Below are 12,659 nucleotides of genomic sequence, written 5' to 3'. Positions count from 1 at the left end.
ACTCTAGCTCATTTGTTAGCGTGGCCACCTGCCTCAGTATCTGCTGGGAAAATCTTGCGGGATTACTTACCTCGCCAAGAGCGAGGTCTAGCTACAACCTGTTTTTGTTACCATCAGGACCAGGTGAAGGGATTTATCTGCTTTCCTTCTCACGAAGAGCGCAGATGATGTGCACTGGGTGGAATAAGAACATGAACCCCCCAAGTTAATAATTTGTGTTCAAAAAGAGAAAATTCTGCTCATGCTTGCTCTCATCAAACTGCAGCTGCGTTCTTTTATTTGTAGCGTAGACACGATACCGGTGTTGGTTATGCAAGGGACATGTTTGCTAACCCCTAATAGTAAGCTACAGCAGTCATTTTGAATATTTTAATTAAGTATGTGCCTACAGAGGTAAATAGTGTATTAGAATCCTGAAAATCACACGCTTGGGTTCCTTCGGAAAGATTGGACCAGATGACCAGAATGGCCATCTGAGACAACCAAGAGTTCAAGGTGACCAGAAGAAAGCTTTAGATTGAAGTTCCCAGAAAAGCAGTACAGATTACCCAGGACGGTGTACCCAAAGGTGGGATTTTCCAAGTGCTCAGCATTAGCTCGGTCTGTTCCAAAACAATGATATTACTCCTGTAATTATAAGGGCTGGGTGAATGCTGAACACTTCTGAAAACCTGGCCCAAGGTGCCCAGACGGTATTCTTCAAGGGGTCCAGCACAGCCAGTGTGACCGTCAGCATCATTCCCTTTGTTTTTCTTCCTAGACCACAAGAGTGAGATTGCCCATCGCTACAACGATTTGAAGGAAGAGACATTTAAGGCAGTGTAAGTAAATGTTCAGCTTACATTTTCTGACTGTTTTCCATCTCTGTTGATGTTGGACAAAAAAGGGAAACGAAAACCCACTGTATGAGCAAGTGAAGAGCGTATGTGTCTCACTGAAGCATAGCGTTGGGTTAGCCTTCTTACTGTTCGTATACAAAGCCCACAAATATTTTAAGACCTGCAAAAGTCACGATGACGTTCTTGCTCTCTGGGAAAAGATCTCCCTGCAAACGTTATGCGAAAACCCGCGTTCCTTACGTGAAAAGAAAATAGGCGTGAGTAATATGGTTTTCATAACCTTAGGATGGAGAAGAGTTACACTGGATTGAGACATTACAAAAAAAAAAAAAAAAAAAAAAAAACACCAATGCCAAAACATAGACCTGAGACAGGTTTTCTGAGACAATTCCATGATTTTCTTTTGAAACCGGTTTTGGGAATCGCAAAAGGCCCTGACAGGAACACAACTGCTTCTGAAAGAAGGCAGCTGGAACATCGTTTGTAAGCATGGCAAAAACCTACCTAGTTTACGAAAACGCTGGTTAAAGTGGTAGAAAACTCAGTTGACAGTCTTCTCTGTTTTGTTTCCAATCTATTATTCAAAGACTTTTGTTCTTGGGAAGTAAGGTTAAAAACATTTTTCCACAAGGAGGTGAGAAGAGGAAGGATCTGGGATGCGGTACTATGCTCTTGGTGGTACTCTGTTTAAGCATTTGTGCATGTCATTTGAACAAACAATTTTGAATCCACAAGCCACTTTGAAAATATTGACTGTTACGTTTCTGATCTCCATTTTCCAAAACGTGCTTTGTGTTTCAGTGCCTTGATCACATTTGCCCAGTATCTCCAGAGGTGTTCTTATGAGGGCCTGTCTAATCTGGTGAAGAATGTTGTTGATCTGGCACACACGTGTGTGGCTGATGAGGACGCTCCCGGTTGCACAAAATCACTGGTAGGCAATGAATCCTTTGGTATTCTGTGTCTCTTCATTCTATGCAGCTACCAGAATCACCCTCCTTGAGGACTTGGACCTGATGCTTTCAGGTGTTGCTGTTGTCATCGGCCAACGCGCAGATTTTAACGCTGAGACAAAGAACTTGTTTTTGTCAGGTTCTGAAACTCTGCCTTTCAGAAATGCCTGAATGATCCATAGAGCCATATGTTGGAGCGTGAACACCACGCTTTGGCACATTACGTCTAGCCTTGCCTGGAAATACACGTTAGCATTTAGTACAAATACCCCAGCTGTAAAATACATGTCTAATCCTAGATATTAAAGTGACCAAAGCGCGTGGGTTTTCACACTGGGGTGACTTGAAAAGGTACGTGTGCTAATTGAAGGTACTTAGTTTAAGAACTTTTAAAAAAACTCCTCTAAGATCAGGTAACAAAAGAAGTTTGCAGGTACGTGAGATCCCTGCATGTCTAGCAGGTTCAGCCCGACCCTTCAGAAAGTGAGGGGCTTGCGTTCGGACGAGCTCTAACGTTCAGACCAAATAACATGACTACGTTAGTTCTCCCTAAAGGTTTCCCAAGCTGATCATCAAGTGGCGTATGAAATCCTGCTTCAATTCATCTGAAAATTCAGTTTAGTCAGGTTATAAGTAAACAGAGATCACCGTCTTGCACAGAATATTTTGAAGTACAATTAAAATGAATGTTTTTTTTCAATGAAGCGTTGTAACAGGTTTGATATGGGACCACATAAAATAAAACTTTATGATATTGTGTTGAAAACAATGGATTATTCTGATTTATGGTCTAAATCTTATCCAGTAAAAATGTATTTACTTTTCAGTCTGGGTTTTCTTTTACGGACAAATAGCATGTACATTCCACTGTCTATAAACAATAATTCTGACCCTCAGCATCTCCCTCACAGCCCGCCATTTTCCTGGATAACATCTGCCAAGTAGAAAAGCTCCGCGACTCGTACGGTGCAATGGCTGACTGCTGCGGTAAAGCTGATCCGGAAAGAAATGAGTGTTTCCTGTCATTTAAAGTTCCCCTACCAGACTTCGTTCAGCCGTACCAAAGACCAGCTTCTGATGTGATATGCCAGGAGTACCAGCAGAACCGGGTGTCATTACTGGGACAGTAAGAAAAATGCCATTTTCTACTGTTTTTAAGTATTTAGTCATGCAGAAGAGGGATCCCCAAGCTAGACGGAGCGTGTGGACATGCAGGACATCTGAACAAGTTGCCAGTATTCAACCTCGTATCTGCATCTATAAAACAGCTGCTCAATCGTTAAATATCCAAAGACCTGATCATGGTTTTTCATTCCATGCTAGAGCAGGTTTTTCCATTCAAAAACAGGCTTTAAAGGATAACATCTTATAAAACTTGGGGGACTTTTTTCCTCCCCCCCAAAAAAAAACCCTGAAAAAACAGTGTTTCCCACACTGACTTAATTTACCCGCTCCAGCTCCCCATTACTCCCATTGTAATAGCAAAGGATTAAGAAAGGTAACAGTAAAAAGAATAAAAATCGACAAGAAAATCTTGGTGAAATGGCTGTAGATTAGTTTTTCACACTGAAAATCAGAGTTTTCAAGCATTTGACAATGCATTTTGAAAAAGCGTAGATACATCAAACTAAGGGGCTGACAATATAAGGAGTTCATCCTTCCATCATGGTTATCGAGTCCTGCTTTGGAAACAGATTTAGCAGAGCATTTACCATTAGCAGGCATTACGTTCGGAAAGTGGATTACATTTCTAAACTAGAAATAAAAGTTATAGGAGCTGTGAGAGATTTAAGGCCATTTGCTGTTGTCATTGGGATATGTAACTTTTGTTTTGCTTTTCCTCGAAGCTTCATCTATTCTGTTGCAAGAAGAAACCCCTTCTTGTATGCCCCAACAATCCTCAGTCTGGCTGCTGATTACGAACACGCGCTTCAAAGCTGTTGCAAAGAGGCCGATGTCGGTGTTTGCTTGGATGAAAAGGTAGATCAAATTTTTCACCGTGGATGAAAACTAAGCAACGGGTCTGCTACATAAAGGTCTCTTCTGATCTTAGCAGCAATTCTCTTTGAAGCAAGAAGTGACTTTAAAAGGCTAATGTTAAATTACGGTTTATAATTCCAAAATTGTGCTTTCCCACGGTGGTTTTCAGTCAACGTTTGTATATGGCTTCATAGAAACTAAGACAGTCAAGAAATTAATATTTTGATTTTTTTTTTTTTAAGTGAAAAAACAAAAGAATCAAACTGTAGAAAATAAGCTTGCCTTTTTGTCCTTTTGCTAATACGTTATGAGGTAGCTACGAGTATTGCGCAGATGGGCTGAAGCCAAATAACGTGTAGCCCTTGGGATTTTTTCATCTGGGGTAAACTGTAGCGAGAAGGCATGCTGCTGAAGGGGCGCTAGGGAAAGACACATCTCACTCGGCAGCCTAACGTGTCGTCGCCACATCCGACGTGTAGGCGTACGAGAGGCCTCTCCTATTCTTCCCCTCTTCGTTACCCAAGCAAACGGAGGAGAAAGAGTGAGAAACGTGTAGAATCTTCCCGTTCATGCAAATCTTTGTCTGAAGAACTTGTAGAGAAGGGTCAGGATTGATCATGTGTTCGCCCTACGAATCAACAGCAGATGACTTCCACGTAGCTTTGCTTTTTAAAGAACTGCAGCCAGGATTTTTACGTCAACCTTGAGAATGGCACGAGCCAAACTTTGCCTTTGTCTCAAACTCAGTCCCGGTGACTTCTGTGTAATCACTGCGGTGCTGGGAGAGACAGCTTACGCTCCGTCTAAGCCACAGGGTTTCAATGAAATTCAAGTATTGGGCGAACCGCAGCATCTCCATAGAAGACTTGCACCGTGCCATAAGGTACGGCGTCTAGACCAGAAGTTAAACGCTGATTGTGAACTGGTTAGGACCGCCTAGGGAATTTTTAGTTGGCTTGGCTTTTCATTAGAGCTAACTGGACTAGAACCTGCTGTGTTTTGGAAGTGGGATTTTCCGCTTTGCTTTTTTCCCAGTTCATTACAGGTTTAACGTGACAATGTGCCTCCTGTTGTTATAGGCAATTGCCATAAAAGAAAAAGCCAAGAAAGTCAGTGTGACGCAGCAGTATTCTTGTGGAATCCTCACAAAGTTTGGCGAGAGAGTTTTCAAAGCAGAGTAAGTTCCAATCAGTTTTGGTTTTTTTTTGTTTTTTTTTTTTTTTTTTTTTTTTTTTTTAAAAGAAGTAGGCTTGTTAACCTAAACCTGAAACTTCTCAAGAGGAAAACATCAGCATACATAATTCAATTCTATATGCTAGAGTTGGAAAACGGCATTCGTGGTACTTCCTAGCATACTTTTGGCTGAGGACCATTGTCCAGCAGAATAGAGATCAGTGAGTGGTCTTTCAACACTAGGCCGACAGCGATTTCTTAGCCTATTTATTTAAACGTAGAATTTAATTCTGATCAGGTTTCTGCATAAAGACTGGACGCAAAGGTGAACCTGTGTATTCCAGACTGATAGCGAGTACTAGTAAAAAGAGCAGCTGTGAGAGTTACAGAGGAACGAAACCGTCTCTAGAACCAATCCAGGAGACGCGGAGTTCACTGATGAAGCGTCACTCGGAATCAGAGATTCCGGTGTGTTTAATCTACATTTTTGCCAAAGCTGCGCCCCCTTCCACTGCCTACAGCTTTTAGCGACAGGCACATTGGTAATCAGCAAAGTCAGTCCCTAGTTTGAACCTTAAAGCCATCAGAGAGTCAAATTTGGCAGAATCACAATTATTGGCAAAGGGGCGTTTTTAAGATTAAGACAGACTTTTGCAATTAATAAGTGGATCACCTGCCTAAGCGCAGAGAACCGCTTTCATTCTGTGGCTAGGCTAATACACTAACCTTGATTAGGATTACCTTACTAGACACAGTCAGCTTTGATTTACAGATCTAATTAGGACTGTAGACGTCTGTGTTCAGTCATCTGGAGATGCTTTGCAGAATTCTAGGGTGTGATTCTGACACAGACAGCTCAGATGGAACGGAAGAATCACAAGCTTGTTTCTTCCTGTCTGTTTTCAAGGAGCGCTGGATTACTGGTGAAGGCATCAATGCCCCTGTTTTCTAGCCACCAGAAATTAGATGAGAAGAACAAATGAATATTTACTTGAAACGACGCTGTTCTACAGTATCATAAGTGTTAGTGACTTGCAAGGTTTCTGTTCAACATGCAGCTTTAAAACAAGTGTATTTTTCTTCTTTTCCACCCAGTAAACTTGCTCTCCTGAGCCAGAAATATCCCAAGGCTCCGTTCTCAGAAATTCTTAAACTTCTACAGGATATTAAGGGTATCTACAAGGAGTGCTGCGAAGGGGACATGGTCGAGTGCATGGATGACAGGGTAAGCTAAGTATTTTTCAAAAATATTTACGTACTTGAAAAATATTTAGGAAGACAATAATTTGTGCAGCTATTCAGTCACAGTCCAGGGAACTTGTACTCAACACTGCCGGAATGTTCCTCAGCCACTCACAAACTCACGGCCGGCCCAGCTGAGTGTTACTGGAACTAGGTTGTGGACCAGTTCCGGATCTAGCCCTTTATGAGGGCAAGGAGCTGTTACTTGCAATATAGCTTGTGTGTTTGGTTGAAATCAAAACATGTATCAGGGAGAGAGTTTGATGGTATTTACTCGCTTCAAATCAATCCTAAACAAAGCAAAAGAAAGCAAAGGCAAAAAGGCCTCGTTTTTTTGCTGTCCTGTTGCGTGTGTTGCCATTAATCCAGCTTTTCTGTAGTGAAATGAACTCTAGAGAACAGCATGCACGGGAGGATTAGCTAAACTGTGCAATAGTGACATGCTTTAAATATCACCTCTCTGGCTGGAACTTAGACACGCTTTTTAAACCACCTGGTGTCCAGCGCTGGCTTTATGAAGCTCTGGGGTTTTTCATGTTTTGTCCCTCATCGGAGCTGGGCACCTGACAGGACTGACAAGATCCATCAGGCATCCTTGTGACAGACCACTCAGTGACTTCCCTTGGCTTCCCAGAGTTTGTCTTCTCAAAGTTTCTAAGGTCGGGGAGGGAACCGCATTCTCCCCTGCGCCTGCGAACGTCGCGCTCAACATGCGCGGGACGTTCCCCTCCCTCTGAGTGTTTCTTTTTATGCATTTTTTTAGGAAGGTGCTAAGTATATAGGTGACCTGAATGAAAAGGGAAGTGTCCGAAAAAGGAGAGCAGATCAATTAATCTATCTTTAAATTATTATTTCATGTCTTGTATGATAATATATTTTAATTTTACAGGCAGAGCTTATAGCCTATATGTGCTCTAAACAAGATGTTTTCTCAAGTAAAATCAAACACTGCTGTGAGAAGCCAGTTGTGGAACGAAGCCAGTGCATTATCGAAGCAGATTTTGATGACAAACCCGAAGGTCTTCCTTCACTCGTTGAAAAATACATAGAAAGTCAGGAAGTGTGTAAAAGCTTTGAGGCAGACCATGACGCATACTTGTCAGAGTAAGTAGTGCCAGCAGTACGCGTGCTTGTATTTGCACATTCCTGCAAATGATCCTCTGTCTTTTCTGGACTGCGGCCTTTTGCACCGCTGGCAGAACTGTCCTCCTGGGTGTTCCGGGTGCATAGGGACAAAAGAGCTGACCACACGGAAGGCTGATGTAACTAACACAGCTTCAGCCCTAGTCAAACCCCTCGTTTCTCATTCACGCTTTGCAACTGTTTCTGTTCAGCATTGTCCTGCTTATCAAAGCTGAATTTATCAGTGCCTTTTGTGTATTTGAGGGCTTTCTGCATGCCCCCAGACGTTATCTGCTTAAGCAGCATTCTGTCTTGGGGAACTATTTTTCTCCTTTCACATTTGCCCCATTGGCAGACAACAGAACGACCCAAAAATTCTACTGAAACAAGCAAACAGCATTCCCAGCTCATTGTCCGCCTTACTTGATCTCATCTGAGGAACTGTCATTGTCAATTACTGCGTTGTGCATGAAGAAAGCAGCGTGTTATTTGGGCGCTCTAATTCTCTCCGCTTGTGTGTCTTTCAGGTTTGTTTATGAATACTCACGAAGACACCCTGAGCTCTCCACACAGCTGATTCTGAGAATTACTAAGGGATATGAAACACTCCTGGAGAAGTGCTGCAAAACACCCAACCCTGCCGAGTGCTACGGAAACGCTGTAGGTGCAAAGCTTGGCTTGCAGATAACTAGAACGCTTGTTCGGTACCTATCGTGAAACCACTGGGTTGAGAAGCTCCTACGGAAGAGCAGACAGAAAGCATTTTGAGAGACTAAGCCCAGGGGAAGTTAGCATTCTGACGGGAGATGAAGCAGTCCAGGGCCCATGACAAGGATACAGGGTTTTCCCAGATCACCGAGTAACTTCATTGGTCGCCTGGGGAAATTTCAGACTAGTCTCGCTCAACTGCCCGATGCCTCTGTCTCTCCCAAGTGATTCTGGTTGTCCTGAAGAGGACGATTAATAGCTGGTTAGCTGAATTATGGGCCCCGCTGCCTATACCGAGCATGGCTGCTCACGGATTACGATGGGAACCTGCAGGGCCAGCTAACATAGAGACACCCAAACTTAGGTCTCCTAATCTTCAAGTGAAGCGCAAACAAGTCGCAGCACAAGCTGAGTCATTGACAGCTGTGGCCAAGGGATAGAAAGCGGATGTTCCCCTCGCGGTTGATAATCCTGTATTTGAAAAATATTCACCTGATTTAAACCAAGAAACCAAAAAAAAACCCATTGTCCATAAAGTAAGTCCAATGGGTAATTAATTTAAATTCAATTTCAAAAATCCTGCTGCCTTTTTGACGGAATTTCTGTTAGAACTTAAGACTCGTATGAGAATCAAGTCCTCCCTATGCCATCCAGGCTGTACGGAAGCGATTGGCCTTGTGAAATGGGTATCTTTTAGCTCATCAGATTTAGAAGAGGTGCAAAGGTGTTTTTGTGTGACTGTTACCAGGGTGTCCTGCTCTAACGTTACTAATAAATTTGTACTTGTTTGCAGCAAGAGGAATTGAACAAACACATCAAGGAAACTCAGGATGTTGTAAAGACAAACTGTGAGCTTCTCACTGCCCATGGCGAGCACGATTTTCTTAAAGCGTAAGTACTTTCTGATAAATATTCTCGAGTGCAAACGATGATGCTGGGTGCTTTGGGCACGTTTATTTGGTCTTCGCCTCTACTTTCTCTTCAGTCAGTGGTCTGGCTCAGTTGAGCATTCTGCAGATGTGACCAACGGTCATTTTGATATGACTTTTTCAGACTTCTGATCCGCTACACTAAGAAAATGCCTCAGGTATCAACTGACACCTTGCTTGAAATTGGACAGAAAATGACAGCCGTTGCTACCAAGTGCTGCCACCTTCCCGAAGACAAACGCCTGCCTTGTGCTGAGGGATATGTGAGTACATTTATTTATTCACTCTGCTCCTCTCGGAGATTTCTTCTGTTCTCAAAAATGTTGAATCCTGGTGAGGTAGTAAACTCGCAATGATTTGGCATAAACCCCAAGCTAAGGATCTACTTAACAGAATGCAAAGTCTGTTCATATTTAATGGACGTAAGAACCTAAATAGTTGTCTGATGGTAGCTGGTGAAAATTTCAGCTAAACTTTGCTCTCCCTCAGGAATCAAAAGTAAGTCGATTGTGCCTGTGGCAGCTTGCGTTTGGAAAAGCTAAACAGTCTCTTTAAAAAAAAAAAAAAAAAAAAAAAAAAAAGTACTTGTTAATTGCAGCCCAGTGGACAGACTTTGCAGATTAAGAAATGCCTGACTCCAGGCATACCTATTCATTTTAAATTTTAAGACCATGCCATTTCCAAGCAGGTGTTTAGATCCAACAGCTTCCACTTGCGGCTGTGCTATCGTGACACAAACGTCTCGTATTTCTTCTGTTCCTGTAGCACGTGTAACTCCTGTTTGTTCTTCTTTCCTTCTCTTTTCAGCTGAGCATTGTGATTCAGGATATGTGCAGGAGACAGGAGACCACACCTATAAATGACAACGTTTCGCACTGCTGCGACGACTCCTACGCTTACAGGAGACCGTGTTTCACTGCCATGGGAGTAGATACCAAATACGTGCCTCCGCCATTTAACCCTGACATGTTCAACTTTGATGAAAAATTGTGCACTGCTCCTCCTCCTGAGCGGGAAATCGGGCAGATGAAGTAAGCTAAAAGAAATACCTTGTAGAAAAACTTGGCAAGTGTCACACTTTAGGCTACAAACCCCCTTTTCTGTCATCTGACTGGGACTTGCTAGCGACAAAAGGAAAACCGGATGGACCTGTGTGTTCCGAGCTTGTCAGTGCAGAACATCATGCAGCTTGGAAGAGGCAAAATAGGGTGTTGTCTTCAAATCAAAATCAGCGTCTTAGCTGACCAGTTTCACGTAGGTCCACTGCCAGTGCAAGTCTTAAGATGTACTTAATTAAGACAACATACAGATCATTTCAATAAGGTTTTTTCCCCGCCTGTAACCGCGAAAACAAAAAGCCAACAGACGGTTGCGGTAGACTGGGAGTTTGGAGTCACAAATAGGCACAGAGTCCTTTAGACATGACAAAAAACCCCTCATAAATGAGCCGTACGTGCACAGAAATGCATATTTTCAATTGGGAAATCAAACTACAACAGGTAGCCTTAACTGTGTATTTCGGCTTTGTTTTGTTTTCAGATTGCTTGTCAACCTCATTAAACGCAAGCCCCAGATGACAGAAGAACAAATCAAGACAATTGCTGACGGTTTCACTGCCATGGTAGACAAGTGCTGCAAGCAAACAGATATCGAGACATGCCTTGGGGAAGAGGTATTTCCTATCTCCTTTTAGGAAAAACAAACCGAAAAATGTAAACAGGAAACTGGAAACTCACTAGGATACCACGCGCTAGGAAAGCGGTTCTGCGACCTGCTACAGTTACTTGTCCCTGTACCCTTACGATAAATACCTGATGCTCTGCAGGCAAAGATCTTGACTGTACAGATTACAGTCACAGATGATAGTCATTGAACAATTTCACATGGAAAGGTTGTCTGGAGGTAATGTAGTCCAGTCATCTGCTCAAAGCACGGCTAAATTCTCGATTAGAGAAGGTTCTTCACGGCCTTGTCCCCAAGAGTAGAATATCTACAAGCCATAGTGGAACAATATATACGTGTAGAATTTAAACTACATCTCTAGCATACATAAACTTCCTTTTGCGCTACAGATCCTTATAGAACTCCGCAGGATTACCAGTAAAAAGTGCATCTGGATCAATTATCAGAGACGCCTAGCAAATATAGATATACTGGCAGGGGGAGGCCAGCTGATTATGTCCTATGAGCAGTCATTCCTTTTTTTTCAAACTCATCCACCACAAATACATTCATTCGTTCAACATGTACTTGTCTTGGCAATAACCACAGGAGAAATTTACCTGTAGCCATATCGCTGAGCAAGCTAAAAGCATTTACAGCAACTATAAATGACAGTTTCCAACAGCAACCTCATTATCATTTGAAGCATAGAACTGCATTACTGATATCTTAAACTGCATTACTGATATCTTAAACTGCTTATTGATTGAATCCTTTTTTATTTATAACCGACGTGTTGCATAGGTAAATATATTAGCAAGACTTAGGAAAGAATTATTTTGTCTCCAGTTCACTCTAAAAGTTTATTTCCTACTTTTGCAAAATTGAAAAATGCCCACCATGCAGGGGTGCACAGATTCCAAGGTTAGGAAGTACCATTAGAATTATCCTTCGACCCGTAACGCAGACCCAAGTTCACGTTTATAGAAGTTCCTGCTCAAGCGCTGCATGCGTTGCTCCCTTGGCGTCACTCTCTCACAACTGTTTGTATTCCTTTTTCTAGGGTGCAAACCTAATAGTCCAGAGCAGAGCCACATTAGGAATTGGCGCTTAACGTGTGGTAGGTAACAGCAATAATGCGTATCTACATATCGTGTCATCTGTCTGTCTATCGACCCCTCTCTGCCCACTCTTCCACCCGTTTAACTCCTTCAACTCAAAAAAGCATCTAGCTCCCTTTTAACCACCAGGCGTTTGCTTTTTCTAATGGGTGGTTTACCATCTGCCAATACAGAGCATACAGAAAGTTGAAGTACTACTAGTACGCTACCATTTTACAAAATAATCCTTTTTGTTTCTCTAACCTAGGTCGCCAGTGGGAAAAATATGAAGAAAAATACTTCTGTGTAACTTCTCCCGCCCATTACCTTTTTTCCTTTGGTATTGAATGAGTATTTCGTAAATCTTCCACGTTTTGTCAAAGCACGTGCTTTTCCAGAAACTTTTCAATCCTGTTACTTTGAAACAAATGAATAGTAAATAAAAGCTTTATAAATCTGCATCTGTCGTTGTCTGCTGGTGACTACCATGAGGCAAAGCTCTGCAGCGCTCCCTACACAAAATGGTTGCTCTAAGTAGTATATAGGGGCAGGGATTCCATTGGGGTTTTTTCTGTTTCTGACCCTTGGAGAGTACGTATGAAAGAATAGGAACGGTGGGAAGACATTTAGCTAGACTTGAAAACCGATTCAACTACAGGTTCATTTTACACTTTACTTCAGCAGTTATAATTACGGAGTAAGACAACGTTCAAAGGAACTGTTCAGTCTAAATAAGATGACTAGTAACAAGCTCTTCTAAGAAGAAAAAAAAGACTTATTCTTTTTTTTTTTTTTTTTTTTTTTTTTACAGCAGCCACCAATCAAGTATCTCTTGTCTTACAGAGAGCTGCAGACAGATCTGCTTTTAGACACGTCTTTAAAGCAGCTTTTGACTTTAGAGATGTCTCTTGAAAAGCCCACCATCTAAATCACGCCCTTCATTGCAGGAAG

The 12,659-nt window shown here is 42.2% G+C and overlaps 1 protein-coding gene across 7 annotated transcripts in view; it reads left to right on the top strand.

The window, feature by feature from the left end:
- Positions 1-12,134, top strand: part of LOC309591980 (albumin-like) — a 38,619-nt gene extending 26,485 nt beyond the window's left edge. For all 7 annotated transcript variants that reach the window (XM_082314995.1, XM_082314994.1, XM_082314993.1 and 4 more), the window contains 14 exons: positions 761-821; positions 1,641-1,773; positions 2,704-2,918; positions 3,640-3,772; positions 4,852-4,949; positions 6,041-6,170; positions 7,077-7,291; positions 7,837-7,969; positions 8,811-8,908; positions 9,071-9,209; positions 9,754-9,977; positions 10,486-10,618; positions 11,672-11,728; positions 11,977-12,134. In XM_082314995.1, coding sequence (XP_082171121.1) covers positions 761-821; positions 1,641-1,773; positions 2,704-2,918; positions 3,640-3,772; positions 4,852-4,949; positions 6,041-6,170; positions 7,077-7,291; positions 7,837-7,969; positions 8,811-8,908; positions 9,071-9,209; positions 9,754-9,977; positions 10,486-10,618; positions 11,672-11,722 — 1,763 coding nt within the window. In that variant the 3' untranslated portion in view covers positions 11,723-11,728; positions 11,977-12,134. The remainder of the gene's footprint in view (positions 1-760; positions 822-1,640; positions 1,774-2,703; positions 2,919-3,639; positions 3,773-4,851; positions 4,950-6,040; positions 6,171-7,076; positions 7,292-7,836; positions 7,970-8,810; positions 8,909-9,070; positions 9,210-9,753; positions 9,978-10,485; positions 10,619-11,671; positions 11,729-11,976) is intronic.
- The last annotated feature ends 525 nt before the right edge of the window (positions 12,135-12,659 follow it).

This window comes from Platalea leucorodia (assembly GCF_965183815.1).
Source record: "Platalea leucorodia genome assembly, chromosome: 6".
Classification (NCBI taxonomy): domain Eukaryota; kingdom Metazoa; phylum Chordata; class Aves; order Pelecaniformes; family Threskiornithidae; genus Platalea; species Platalea leucorodia.
This window is presented reverse-complemented; position numbering and strand designations above follow the sequence as displayed.